We start from the raw sequence: 15,598 nt of genomic DNA on the forward strand, positions 1-15,598 counted from the left end.
ACCCCTGGTAATTCCTACATCCTGGAAATACCTGGGGTTTTGTGGAGCATCACAGAGTGCGTGCTCTGTAGCTTTAAAGTGAGGACAGTGTCTGGGGCTGATGATGGGGTGGCTGTGGCTAACCAGAAGGTCGGCGGTTCGATCCCTGAGCCAGATATTGAACCCCAAAATTTCTCATAGATAACGTGCTTATCATAGGTTCCTTGATTCCCTTTATGAATGTGTAAGATGATGAAAGGGTGAATGACAAAAACTGTACTTTAAAGTGCTTTGAGTGAACATTAAGACTGGTAAAGTGCTTTATAAATACAGACCATTTACATGACAGTTTTAATTCGACCACATTGTTTTATTTTCTATTTCTACATTTGAAAACAGAATATAAACAAAATGAATATGCACATTGAGACATCATAGGTGTTGTGAGTGAAATAGTTAATGTTAAGTAATTACTAAAATATTTAAGCTTTTTATGGAAACATGTAATATTTATGTACTTTGTGTTTTTTTCTTTACATTTTAAATAGTTTACATATTTTGCTGCTTAAGAGGCCTTTCAATACAGAAAACTTGACCCATTCTTCTTGTTCTTAGTTGGATATTATTTAGATTTTTAACAATGAAATTCATTTAGTTATTGTATTTACAGTGAACCCTTCTGAATAGAGAATAGTGAACAAATTCCACTCAGTAGTAGTAGAGTGTAGTAAGAACACAAATACTACCAATCAAACTCTATTCAGACTCTGTGTTTTTCATTCCAGTTAGCTCAGCGGGACTAATCACTAGTCAGGCAGCAGCACTATCAGCAGCAGCCTGAGCCTCCGTCTCTCTATGTGGACTCTGGCTCATACAAATCTGCTTTGACTTTGACATGTTAATAAATGTGCAGTAATCCATAACGTCCTCTATGCATATATGCCGTGACTGTGTTTGTCTGTCAAAAATATGGCTCCGAACCCTGATAGCTCACTGCTGCGAAACAGGTCCCCCGGCTGAGGGAGGAGAATTAAACTTATCTCAAACAAACTCTCCCTGTGGTTCTTCCACCCTTCACTGATGGTAAATACATTTGGTCAGAGGGCAATGGAAGTAAACTATTATGTTAGCTACAGTGGTGCAGAGAGTATTGGCAAGTATGAGCCCCTTTGTCGTAGGGGTAATGTCTAAGTCTGAGTGGGACATGGTGCTTTTCATTGATTTTAACCATCTCACCCTCTTTTAAGTAAATGATTATCCTTGAAATGCAGAAGATGGCACAGCTTTGATCATACAATGAAGAACAACGAAAAAAAATTGTTAAATGCTCTATTGAGTATTGAAGTTGATATGATATGGCGTGTACAGCTGCAGGATCTTGTGGGATCTCTGCACACTGTAGCAGTCACAAAAATACCTGAATGAAAGGTCAGAGCTATTCTTATGGTTCCGAGTTATCCCACAAATCTAGATATGTGACAGTAGGGTCATCAACCTAACAAATTCAGCACTGGCTTCCGAAACAAAGTACATATCCTTCACAGGTTAAGCTCACAATGACCAAACGGATATCTGTGATTGCGAAATCACAGCTGTGTCACTAATGCTGCCGAAATATCAAGCAAATTGGACTTGATTTTAAATGTTACCTACTGAGCATAATGAGGAGCAATAATCATTTCCCCGAAGCCAAAATGTCCCCATTTTATTAGTGAGGATTCAGAAATTGCATATTAATATGGCAATCTATAATAAAAAGAGAAGCCCTAAAGACTGAATCTATGGTTCATCATCTTACATGAATTATTCAGAGAATGCATGAAGGACAGCAGTTGGCCCACTTTAACCTATCATAGATAATCTAGATTTACAGGGTTATCATTTGAATCTCTAGCAGGAGCAGAAGACACTTCTCTTCTCTGTATGTATTGTGCACATGCTCTATCTAAGAACAGAAAACAGACCTTGACAAATGCCTACCTAGGCAGAAAAAATGACTTAGTGTGACATAACAGGTCAGCTCGCTCTAGCACAGATTACATTCAATTCTGTCATTACAAATGACATGGCTGACAAACACAATTAGCCAGGCAGTTTCCTGACCTCAGAAATAAGTTTTGAAGGAGTGAAAAGCACAAATGGCAAGTACTGGTCTCACTCTAGTTTTTACTCAGCTCAAGTGAGATTCTCTTTACACAATTAGGCACTATCATGTGGATGGTTGCCTTTGTTCTGAGAGAGTATCTAGACGTGTCAATGTTGTTGTTTTTTCCAGTGTAGAATGAGATTGCATTCACTTTGAACCTCATAGTATAATGATGAGAAGCCTCCAGATAGAGATTTGCAGAAAAGTATAGCAAAGCAAAGAAAGACATTGCCTGTTTTAGGGAAGTAAGCACCATACGAAAACATTTATTATGTGTAACCTGACAGAAGAAAAGGATTGTTCCAACAAACTCATTAAGACTTATCATTCACCTTGGCCGCTCTAATTGCCATTGTTTACATCAGTGCTGATTAACATCACTGTGCAATACAGGCCCACCGATAGCTCGATAGTTAGCGGTTAGCTAGCAAAAACGGTAGTACCAATGAACCAAACATAATTCTGACACTTAAACAACTAGTGTGAACGTTGGACTTAGATTTGTCCTGTTCCGAAAATCTTTCGCCCACACAAATGTTAATGTTGCTCTGTCTGCTGAATGTGTGAATCAGCTGTTTCGCCAAATCGGCATTATAAGAAGATATACAAGCATTAATGCAAATGCAGTGTTTTTACCTATTTTTGTTGACCCAAAGTCTGCTCTTTTTTTTTTTCTAAACTCACCATTGTTCATTAATGGTCAACCATCCTACGTGAAGAGGAATGCTAGACAGTGAAAAACAGCAATTTCTCCACTGACTCCAGAGCCCAAATGCAGTGTAGCCACAAGGGACCTGGTGGGCTGAGGTGCAATATGCTACCATTTTCTTGACGGGAAAGACTTTGCTTGTTTGAGCTATATATTGCTCTCAGTACCTGTCTGTTAAATGACTGTATACTGCAAGGCCAGCTGAGTTCATGTCAAAATGCGCTCTGGAAAAAGAAGAGAAACATGGATGACAGCTTCAGGGATAAAGAAATCCTTAGCCCTTCATGGAAGTAATTAATACCAATATTACTTTTATGATTGGGTGATGTTGAAAGTTTTATAGCCTGTGACGGAATAATACCCAGAACCTGACCCTGTAATCTATCACATAATTACACTGTGAGCTAATGTATCTAAATTTTTCCAGTTTAACCTGTTAGAGTCACTTGAACTTTGCCTGCACTACAACTATTCCTCAGAATGGATAAAGAAGAGGTAGACAAGGAGAAACATTGGGCTTCTTTTGGCGAGGGGTGGGTACCGAAATTCGTTCAGCCAATCAGGCATCGGTTCCTCTTCAGTCGGTACCTACTGTCACGAATCATAATGCAAGTTTCAGAGTCTTATTTGGATGCATAAGCTATAGTTGCCCTGCTTACAGGCAACATAAACATCAGTGCACGTGCCCATGGCATTTAACTAGTGGCAACACACTCTACATGTCTCTGGCTGCATGTAACGTTAGCCTAGGGTTAGCTAGTGGCTACCTCATACACGAGTCGACACGACAACAAGATGCTGCAAGCTTAGCGGTCGAAAGTATGGCTGTATTTCCTGTGAATGGTGGCCGATACTGCAACATGCAGCAAATGAATAAATATTCTGTGTAATTCTGAGTTCGGAACACGGAAAACCTGAGGAAGCACCAAGTGATGCACAGGACACATTTGAAACCAAAGGGATGCATAGTACTGTTTGCATGACCCGATGTCAATTACATCAGTAAGCAATGTGGGCATCCCTGTTGCCGGCGGTGGGGAGCTGTAGTATTTCTCCAGACCCTCCTGATGATCGACACACTTGTCTTCATATGTCATGTGTTCATGTCAAGCTGATAAGAATAGTTTCAGTCTCAGAAAAACGAGTAGTGTTTTCTCATACTATTTCATCCCTAATTATGAGAGATTGTCAAAGTTGACAAAAGTACATGGTTGAGCAAATAATTTCCCCCTAACCCATATTTACATTAATCTTTCCTGTAAATGATTAAAATTCAAGGAGCTTCTTTGCTCTCATTAAATTCATTTTACAGAATTTTGTCTTTTCACTGCAGGCCTGGACCATCTACCTCATTCATTTATTTAGATACTTTCAAATAATTATGCTCATCTCTGAAATCCATTATCACTGATGTGAAGAACAACACTGTGGCTTTAGTTCCTGTTTCCCTGCTCTTCTGTGGAGGCAGGTGCTTTGTCCGTGTAATCCACTCTGACAGCCTGATTGTTTTCTATTCCCTGCCACCTCGCCCACTCTCGCCAGAGCTCCACTTGAGAGTTAACTAAAACATTTTGTTCTGGATAGACATAAATGGACCAAAAGATTATAATTTCGTAAGAAAGGTATTAATTACTGGTGCGCTCTGACAGAGTTAATCAATGATTTGCAACTCAATTTGCAAAGGTATGCAGTTTTTCCTCTGCTGTTCACTCTTGACTACCTTCCACCCAAAGGCCATTTTAATACTCTAGTAATATGCTTAGCTGCTTTGCACTACCCTGCCCTCTTCCTACCCTAACTGAATTGTGTCTATAACATTAACAGGGCTACACCTGATTATTTGTCTCTAATCTTTCCACTGTTTGCTGAAGCTAAATCTTTAGTTATTTGAACCCCAAGCTTGTTACCCATTAGATAATATGTAATGTTAACAGACCTTTAGAATGTTTCGTAGGGTTCTTGTTGGCGCCAGAAAACATTCTTTATCAGTCTCAAATTAATCACAGTTAAAAATCCTCCTCTGCACTGTTACAATCTTGTTACAAGTTCTAAACCAACCAAATGTGCACCATTGATGATCCGACCCCACAAAAATCTATTAAATCTGCAAGGATGCCCTCTTCTCAGGTTCATCCAAAGAAAATCTCTGACTTTTACAATCACTGCTTTTGAAATAGCTGTGGTTTCTCCTTTACTGCAAAGACCTAACCTTGATTCGCAAACTCTAAGGGATTATTGATTGATTTTTTAAATCTCCCTTGCTAGTCCAAACACAAGTTCTTGCTGGCAAACCCAGATTCCACTTGTGTATAATCTTCAAAATCATTGAAGGGGCTATTCCTAACCTGCTCTCACGTTGCACACAGGTTACTATACCATATGCATTTGGTTACTATACTGTATTTGTCTTGCCAATTTTTTTCATGATACAATATCCCCCCCCCCCCAATTCCTTGGTGATTTGCATTATTGCTTCATTGGAGAGTAGTATGTTTTCAGTTTTCCGCAAGCAAAACTAAAACTACTCTGTCGAGCCGTTCTCAGACAGAACCTTTAGAGAATTTGGTCCGCACTTTCTCAACAGGTCTCCTTTCACACTGGCACAACGCAGTAGGAGATTCTCCATTCATATGTGCTTACAACACATACATCTGCAGAGGTGTTAGGGGTAATGCAACATGCAGAGGCAGTTTACAGATAATCCTGTTGAAGATCTCCTGCTGTGTTCTCACATTGGATCCTCCAGACTTTCTGCAGATTTTCTACTGGAAAGTCTAGATACATGAATGTCCAAAGGATCTTAGTGCATGAACTCAAATGGTGGAGCTTGCATGCTTCACCTTGTATCCATATAACATAAGTCAATTGCTCAGTGTAGCAATTGACATACAGGAAGTAATTATTCTGCTATGGCCGAACCTGCACTTTGGTCCGCTTACTGCAAGTTTTTTAAACAGGTTCAATCTGTTCTGGAAGTTTTCTAAATGCTGGTGAAAGGAGAACTCAGGCAGCAGCTGAGACCAGAAGGTGGAACATAACATAATATATAGTGGTATAGTAATGTGTGAGGATGGTCAAAAGTTCCTCAACAATGCTTTGCTGTTACATGATGAACCAAAGACATGACCTTTATAATCCACTTCACCTACTGAAAGTCGAATACTGCAACCTAACTTGGCCTAAAAAGCTCAAGAAGCTCTGAGTCTTATTATACTAAATTGGTAGATAGTATTATCTGTGTGCTCCATCACATGATTTATGTTCTCGATGCTGCATATTTATTCCTCATAGATTATAGGAAAAATCTTATAGCAGTATAGAAGTATTTGCTCATCAAGCTTTCCTTCTGTGTAATAACATCTCTAAGCTAATTTGAGATCTCTCTCTCTCTCTCTCTCTCTCTCTCTCTCTCTCTCTCTCTCTCTCTCTCTCTCTCTCTCTCTCTGGGGCTATTGTTTTGTTTGTTGTCAAACAGCTGATTTCCACATCAACACATTTCACAGTTTTTAAAGGTTATTAGCTGCTGCGGTTTTGTTGTCAGCTCTTTGCTGCAGTCCACTGTCTAGACCCAGACTGCGGGCTGCTTAGGCTATTCTCTCAAATCCTTAAAGGAGGAACTGTGGTAGAATTGCACTTTGCAGAAAAAACATTTGGTGAGGCAAATTAAACCATGTGAAAATGAATTAAACATTTGCAACACTATTAAAGCAATTTTGCCATTTTTGTTTCCTTGAAAACAGTTTCTTCTTTGTAAAGGATGTCCTCGCTTTTAAAAAGGAGTCCGCCATGAATCTATTTCATTTTTTTTACAGCCATGTGAAGCCCTCAGGCTTTTGTCAAAAAAGAAAACTGATGGTGAATTGCTCAATAGTAACATGAATTCTCACCTTCTGCCATGTGCGTTGCCACCATCAGAATGTACAGCTTTCAAAAACACAACCTGTTCCCATGCAACATTAACACTATTATTGTTATCACTGTTATTGTTATGAACATCTTTAAGCTGCAATCTGAGACTTTACTGACGTTCATTAGTGATTTAGTGCCTATACATAACCCAAATGCACTTGTGTTTTTTCCTCAGTCAGTCTCATTCTGCTGCACTGTTTTCAAAACTCCATTAGAACGAGCTCACAGAGACTCACTGCCGCCAAGCATGAATGTGATCCATCAGTTGAAACAGAGAGTGTATTTTCCCCAAATATGACTTCATAACTCAACAGCACTTAAAGCTGAGATCGTATCAGACCCAGTTTCATTCTGTCATTAATGAAAGTCAAGAGGCAGGTCGGTTTTTATCCACTTTAGCTCCATTCTCTGGACCCACTTGTGTGTGTGTGAAGGGTGAAGGTGCAGCCTTGTCAGTTGGATGAATCTGTATGCTGTGAAGTCTCGCTGACTGTACTGCTATCTATTATTGGTAACATCTATTAACTTTTTATGTTTAAACATCTATTCATGTTTTCCTTTGAGTGTTACGCTCTGTCTTGTAAAGATGGGACTGCTTATCTGTATTCAGTGAAGTAGCTGTGGTTAGAGAAGGAAGAGCCGCTTCACTGGTGACAGCTAAGACGGTGTCAAATAAACGAGCAAAAACTAATTCTAGCTTCTTCTTTGAAGACAAAGAAAAGCTGTTTGCTTCAGCTTGCTGTGCGGCTTGACTGCTGGTTGTCCTCCCGCTTAAATCATGACTTTAACTGATACATTTTCATGATCTAGAAATATATTTTTAATTAATGGCCTAGTACAAAAGATGTACAAATTTGTGGAAAGCCCCAAATGTCTTTAGATTGCTTGTTTTAGTCTAAAATGCCCTGAAATACTTTGGTCAAATTCGGAGCTGACTGGCATCCAAGCAACTATAGAATATAGTATATAAGTAACTATAAAACACTCAGTAAAAAAAAGTAGTTTAACTGCTTCTCTGTATCTGCTCCTTTAACAAATGAAACACACAGTGGTCTCCATTGAGATTTTTGAAGCGGCCTCCAAAGATTCCAAAAACTCGATAAGCTGGTATTGAGTATTTAAAAGTCGTATAGCTTGACTGTTTATTTCAGTGGATAATTGAAGAGTGGGATGTTGGCGTCTTGGTCGTAGCTCAGTTATAAAATCCTACTTCTCAGCAGAGCGCCTCTCCTGGTGCGCTACTGGCAGCGTTTTCAGCTGGTGCCAACTGGGCAGAAAACTGTGGTTCCTGCTCTAGCTGTGTATGTTCCAGTGACAGAGATGCAGCTCTCAGCAGGAAGTTAGAATTCGTCAAACACAGTATGGCGCATCTGAGAGGATCAGGGCTTCCTACAGCAATGAGTCGCACTCTCTGATTATGCAATAGTAAATGTTTGTGCCAAATCACTTTGAAAGAGCAACGGCCAATTGGAAAACGCCAACACTCGGCCCTGTGACCAATGGTGTCACAGACATAAGTGTGTGCACCCGCGGTTGCGTTCCAGCCTAAAACACAAGTTCTGCTGTTTGTAATGTTCTAATGTCAGGTCAGAAAACATTGAACAGACAGTGAGTCAGTGAGCATATATATAGCATTTTGTTGTTTACCCGCTAGAGATGGGCGGATCTGACGACATCAAATCCGCACGTATGTTTGACTCACCCGCCCATCAATCACCCGAAGTAAATATTTTCTCCAATTCCATATTTTTCTAGAAATTGTTTAATGGTAACAGGCATTTGCATAATTATGGAGCCAATCTGGTCACATTTGGAGAAAATAATATTGTGCAACTTATTAAGTCGTAGTAGCCTGATAAATAACCCATGGACGAAGAGATATGAATCTGTTCTTTACTAACAAGACCTGTGGAACTGAAGTGAGGAAGGCTCTTGATGAGAGATGAAACATTTCACTTAATCACTTGATGTATCCTCTATAATGAGCTTTAGTTTGGCACACCCTTTCTGCACTGACTCTGATGACACACTGTGGTGCAAACGTTTGCAATTAATAGTCAATAAAAACACATGAACCTATTTTCGTGTGCCATGGCGCAGGGATCGTGACTGTGTTCATTTGGTATTTTGGAGACAGGATGCGCCTGGTGCATCTGGAAACAGGGAGAGATTAAGATCTATTGCGTGATTCACCATCAAACAACCAGAGATTGTTTTAAACTTCCCTTATCCTTCCCGTTAAGGAGAGTGAGCACCGCAAAACAGTGTAGTGTCCTTTTGGTGAGGGCTGATTGCGTGAGTCTCAGAGAGAGACCCTAATTTTTATTCAATGAATCAAATTTCAATCAAATTTGATTTGTATAGCACATATTCACATATCTCAATTTGTATCATAGTAATTGAGTAGTAATTTACAAAAAGTTGAATTCTGTCTCAACTCAATAATGCGCCTGGCTGTGATGAATGAGCACCTGCTCTCAGCGCTCCGCTCTTTCAGTAATGCACAAGACTCTCTTTTTCACATTTTACAGAATATAATTCATATTTTACACATCAATGATGTATGATGCCACCCACTCATACCCATCCGCTATTAATCAGACATTTTTACAACAATACCTACATAACCTGCAGATCAACCGAATGTCTGCCATCTGATATAACTGAGTTTCAGAAAGTATTGTGCATGTGAACGGACCCACTGTGGTCCCACTAAATGATCTTAAATCCCAGGAAGCTCATCACATTGTTCATGTATTCCACACAGGCTCCATCACCTCCTTCGCCCTCTGCTAATGAACCAAAGTATGAGAAGCGCTGGTTGGATGCCGTCTCGCTGGCCTTGTTGATGGCCAGAGTCTCCAGGTACAAAGCTGGCACAGATAAATTAAGGTAAGGGTAATCCAGCATTATATAATTCACCTCTGAGGTGCACAGTTCACTGAGCACAGTTGTTGGCTTAGCAGGCACTTCTAATTTAGGCAGGAGGATGTTAATGCCAATATCTATGCACAGACATAAACGGCTTAAAAGGTCACCACAGCTGTGAGGCACTGGCTCAGGAGGTGAGACCGTGAGAACACTGGTCAGGGTCTCAATGCTTTAGATTATCATGCATTTTCTTTTTTATTGATTTGAACAGTTGTTCACTATACAATCACCATTCTCTGTCTCCAAATTGTGAGACAGAATAAACATGTGTATTTTTTGGAATTTGGTAGTGATCAACGTAACATGTAGCATATGCTAACACACAAGACTCGATCACATTCGTTCATTACACCAAACATGGGCTCTGCCAGGATTATATTTCATAGCATACACAATAACTGGTTGAGTGTATTTAAGGGTTTACACACAGTTTAACCTTTATTATTTGAGACTCATGCAGTGAAATTTAAACAAGGAAACAGCTCTCCAGTTGGCCTCATCAAAAAGGTTGTAGGTTAACGGCCATAGTGTAGTACTGAGACATAGCAGGAGACTGATTGGCAGTTTAGCATTCACTTACATGCTCTACACAATATCTCAGGGGGAAAAAAACTTCAATTCTGCCCTAGCTGCCTTGACTTCGGTCTCTCCAATATACAAATCCAAACCAAGGTGGTAAAATAAAGAATCAAAAAGCTGAAAGCATCAGAAACTTTCAGAGGACATCGTGGACGCAGGCAGAAAAATACATTCTAGAGCACATTGTATGAGCTGATTTTATTTTCATGATACAATGTTGAGCTAAATTGTGAAAAGCATGCAGGGTGTATACGGGATTCTGCCTGCCAGCGTCCGTACCACTTAATTTATTTTTCTCAGTCACTGTGGATTGATGTTACGAATCTTTTTGTAGTTTTTGTTCATTTCATGGCTGATCACAGCTCAGTTAAATTTGTGTGGTGTAAACTAATGACAAACTTTTGATTAGGTCTGACAAGAAGACATTCATCACTTTGATCTCATTAGTTTTGGTTTCACATTGTAATTCATGGACTACACTTAAATACTTTGTATGCCATATGTACGTCCTGTTGTCATCATCTACGTAGGCTGTGTCTGTACACACTTGAAATTCCGTTCCGTTATTGTGTTCACCAACTTTTTGAACAAAGTGCATAGGAAAAAAAGTAGTCTTTGCATTTGAAGGAGAAAGTGAATGAACTGGTTAACTTTGACGATTTCATTGCCACTGTATTGTCCTTATTCTATTACTACCAGCAAAATGAACGTCCTCCTCGTTCAAACTTTATACTGTCAAAGGTAAAGACTACAAGCAAAGCTGCAAACTGCTGATTTGTCTTCTTCTATTGGTTAATGTCGCCACCTCCTGCAATTGATCCGAAAATCCAAACTATTCTAATGTGGACCAAGACCACCTTTGATGTTTCGGACTAAATTTTGATCTGGTCCGAAAAACCTCCACCTGAAAAGTCTGAAAGTCTAGGACCAAACCAGGTAGGTTTGAAATTACCTTGATCTGACTTTTAACACAATGGTTTGGTTTTAACAAATACCAATACTAAAGTTAAGGTTAACGTAGTTCGAGGTGTTTCAGTGCTTTTGCCTTAACTCTTAATGCCTGTTTAGTTACTGTTATGTCAACATGATGTGTATTGAATCATTTAAAAAAAAAATGCATTTCTTCAAATTGGAAATTATTTGTTTCTTGCACTCGAGTTGTTGTTGGAGAAGAAACGTCTTCCTCTTTAGGCGTGTACAGCTGCATAATTTAGAAATTGCATGTACATGATTATAAATAAATAATGGAAATTCTACTGTGCACTGTTCATTAAAGATGTTTATTAAACCTGGATACCTTATGTCCAATAACAAGACCCGGGCAGCTGCCAAATATAAGAAAATGTTATAAAAATACTCCACTCCTTTAGAGAATGAATCCATAGAGGTCAGTTACGGCACAATAGCTCCAATAGCTTTGTGTGTTTGTTGAGTCACAGATACTCAGCCTCAAGCTTTTTTCTTTCCATGGCTGCTGAAATTTAACCTGTAGTTACACCCGAACATTGATCACCTAGATACCTAGGAGGATAGAGAAGAGATAACTCCAAGCATAAGCTGTATCATACCGATTGGTGGGAATTATGATAATAATTGTTATAATAACTATATCATATTTTCTACAGAATTCAAAGCTGTAATATTTCTGCACAGAAGACGACAAAGTACCTAATATACTTATATATTTTACTTTAATTTGACATTTTTCATTTATTTTTACTTCCCTACATTTCAGAGAAAAATGTGTTACCTGACTACATTAATTTTACAGTTACTTTACAGATTTTACATCCAACGCAGGGTCTAAAATACGATGCCGTGTTACAATAGTAATAATATAACACTGACTATTGCAATTCTACATGATTGTGCCTTACCTTTTGTTGCTTATGATTCTGTTGGCTACTTTTACAAATAAAATGTTTTGAAGGCTAGACTTTTGCAAGTAAATTATTAAAATATTTCTTACACTTCGAATAGAATTCATTACTGTGGGTCATTAGATCTTAGTATTCCCACTGCAGTTGATGTTAACCTAAGTTAACTCTAACAATAACTAAAAAGAGAAAATATGAATTACTTGGCCAACAGGGATAATGCATGCCTTTTAAAAAATACATAGTGGAATGAATAAGGTACATTTGAAAATATATTTCTAAATACGTATATGTTTACAGCTAGAGTGCAATCTGCATTTGTATTATAATTTTGCCCTCTGTATAATGACTTATCAATAATGCAAAAATTCCCCTAATGCACAATAATTCTATCTTTTAGTGGCAGTGTTAAGCTATTGATCCTTCTTCTGTGTTCACGTTGTGATGGTATCTATGGATCATGCTGGTCTTTCATGCATCTTTTGTCACATAATATTTTCATAGCCAAAACTTGTTCTTCTAAACATTTGCTATGTGTTTTTTAAAGTATTTACTTATAAACAATTAATCGATTTTTGATGTGCTCATATTGTTCTTCGATTCGACTCCTTTAAAAAATAATTTCCCCAAAATGCCATCATTTTAAGCCTCTGGTATGATATGCCAAGGTGTCCCACCTGGTAACACTGGGATCTTTCTTTGGAGTCATCAGTCATTAACATGACAATATATGAAGGAAACATTGCATTAATTTCTCTGTGTTAAAATGAATATTATAATAATACACACCGAAAATGTCAGAATGTACAAATACAGAGCAGGTCAATGTGGACGGGAACAGAGGTAAACATCTTTGAATCCTGAACTTTATAAAATTAGAGGAACTTGGTCAGACTCAGTGTTTGTCAAAATTAGAAATGATTTATGATCAATAAATGATAAATGTTTTCTTCATTTTTCTTCTACGAATGAAGTAAATTAAAGATGTGTTCTATTGAATAAAGAAACATCTCACAAACCCCCCCCCCCCACCAACATCTAGCATTTGTCTTCAGGGTGAAAGAGCATTGATTCCCTGGTAAAATGCCTCAACAGTAGCCACAGGTATTTATTGATTTAGACAAGCTAAAGGCAAACTCATCCACTTGCAATTAGAAAGGGGTCGATGTGCTTTTTTGTTTTTTTTGTTTTTGGGTATTATTCTTTGTGTTATCTTAGCCTCACTGTGTGGAATATGTTGAGAGCATTAGGAGGCTGTTTCCACAGCTGAAGAATTGGATTTGTGTTAGTATATAAGCAGAATTTAGTGACATGACAGCTGGTTTGGAGCCAGTCAAGACAAAGTATGCAACTTACCTAATTATCATTTAGAACATTTATTAGAATGTCCATTGCACATTTGAAAATAGTTGTGGCTTAAACCTGTCTATCTTTTAAAAATGATCCTTCATTGTTGAATTCTTTATTTACTGCATCAGTCCCATTTAAACAATCATTAAATGAATATATATATATATATATATATATATATATATATATATTAGATTGTGTGGTGAACAATTTGCAAACATAACAAACAGTCTAACATTGTGATGACATCTCAAATCCTCAGTCAATGAGTTTTCATCATAGTTAGTTTGAGCCAAATCCTTGATCAAATGAGGTCAGAGCAGCTTTGTGTCAATTTGTACATGTAGTCTTTTGTTATTGGTGGAGGCTACAATGGGAAAATCATATTAGTCACCTGAGTATTGAGATAGTACAGGATCAGGGTGAATGCACCTATCAATCCAGAGATAATCCTTTGTTTAAAGCTGCAGTGGTAAACCTGTGTTTTCGTGGCTCCCTCAAGCAAGAGGAGCTGCCACTAGTGCTGATCGGAAGATGTTGTGAACTTTAATGCTCTCATCTAATGTTGATGTGGATTCGTGTTGTTATTTCATCTGGAAAGTTGTTTCGATATTCTATTGATTCTTGCTGGTACTGCCTATACTACCAGTTGGGGTGACATAAATATTTTCTCCACCATTTTTCTTGATACCTAATTTAAATCCAATTCACTGGGGAATTGTTCTTGTGTTTTCATATTTTAGTGAAAAAGGAATCTGAAAATAAGGCATCAATGGTTTCTTTCCTTTGCACACATTTTCAGTCTGGCCAGTCTGATGTGTCGGGAGCAGCTGCTTACACTGACAGTGAGGTGTTGTCAGCCTGTTTAAGCTGTCAAAGGGGATCTATTAGAAAGGAACCTTGCAAATGAATATGTCTTTTCCTGTTTGTCCTGTGTATAAAGTGTTAGCCATCATTTTCAGTATATGCAATTTTTTGCGTCCTCTAAGGTTTTAGTCTTAGACAAAAAACACACCTTGTAAAACTATATTGTCAGAAATACAACGGAAGAGAAAGGGATGCGTATGTTTACAGTGGAACAAAAATCTTAAAAGCGAATCCAGTGACTTGCAATGTAGAAGCGTTTCTTAAGAACGATCACAGGCAGCGATTTGTCTTCCTTTAGCTGCAACTCTGAGCCGATGTAGAGAATGAGCGTTGAACATGCTATTATAAGTTACATTTGCAACAGGTGACGTGCATGATTAAGAAGCATTTATTAGTCCCAAGACCTTTACTGCCCATAGTCCAAGTTTCTGCCACTAGTCCACCGCCTCTCCTGTAAATATTGACTCCAGATTGGCCACTGCCAGTAAAAACTATTTAAGCCAGTGGGCTATATATACATAATTACTGAATGTAAATACAATTACATAACATTTTCAACATTCAATCAACAATCAATGGCTGTTGCGGGTAAAGACATACCAGACACTAGTAGGGTCGGATATGTTGTTTGATTTTATGAGAGCCTTACTGTTTCACTCACTAATCGGTGGACTTGGCACATTTCCCCTCTTGTAGCTATTCACACCACAACAAACAGCTGGAGTCTTCTCAAACACCCATTTATCCTTTGTGTATCACCCTGGATGTCGACTGGGTGATATGTCTCTGCTTTGTCTCAAAGGAGGTATTACTGCCTAGTCAGCAAGCAGGGCACAATAATTTGTGCCGCCGGGAGTGGTTCAGATGTATGAAAAGAATCGCACTCTGTAGATCACATCGCTCTGGAAGGATTTCAGTCCTGCTCATTGGAGGTGCAAGGGCTTTAGCACGTCCTCTTGACAGGGCTCTGTTCTGCTGACATTGATCTGCCGGCCGTCCATTCCTTTGATTAATCTCTTGGTTTGGAGCTCTTCACTCATTGCACTTTCATCCTCTCTCACATTTCCCCATTACAGCTCAGTCTCAGAGGTTCTGCATTAATTGAAAGGGATCCGACTGATATACTGAAGATTTCTGCATCATCTTTTGCTCACTTTTCCATTGCCCTCGAAGAGATATTTTGGAGTTTCTAGTTTTAAAGTATTTCGGGAAAATAATTATGAACACACATTAGGGATTCTTTATGGTTGC

The 15,598-nt window shown here is 38.5% G+C and overlaps 1 protein-coding gene across 1 annotated transcript in view; it reads left to right on the forward strand.

The window, feature by feature from the left end:
* sntg2 (syntrophin, gamma 2) overlaps positions 1 to 15,598 on the forward strand; it is a 68,006-nt gene that overhangs the window by 32,953 nt on the left and 19,455 nt on the right. The window contains exon 9 of the mRNA XM_053435022.1: positions 9,511 to 9,635. Within this exon, the coding sequence (XP_053290997.1) occupies positions 9,511 to 9,635 (125 nt within the window). The remainder of the gene's footprint in view (positions 1 to 9,510; positions 9,636 to 15,598) is intronic.

This window comes from Pleuronectes platessa, chromosome 11 (assembly GCF_947347685.1).
Source record: "Pleuronectes platessa chromosome 11, fPlePla1.1, whole genome shotgun sequence".
NCBI lineage: Eukaryota > Metazoa > Chordata > Actinopteri > Pleuronectiformes > Pleuronectidae > Pleuronectes > Pleuronectes platessa.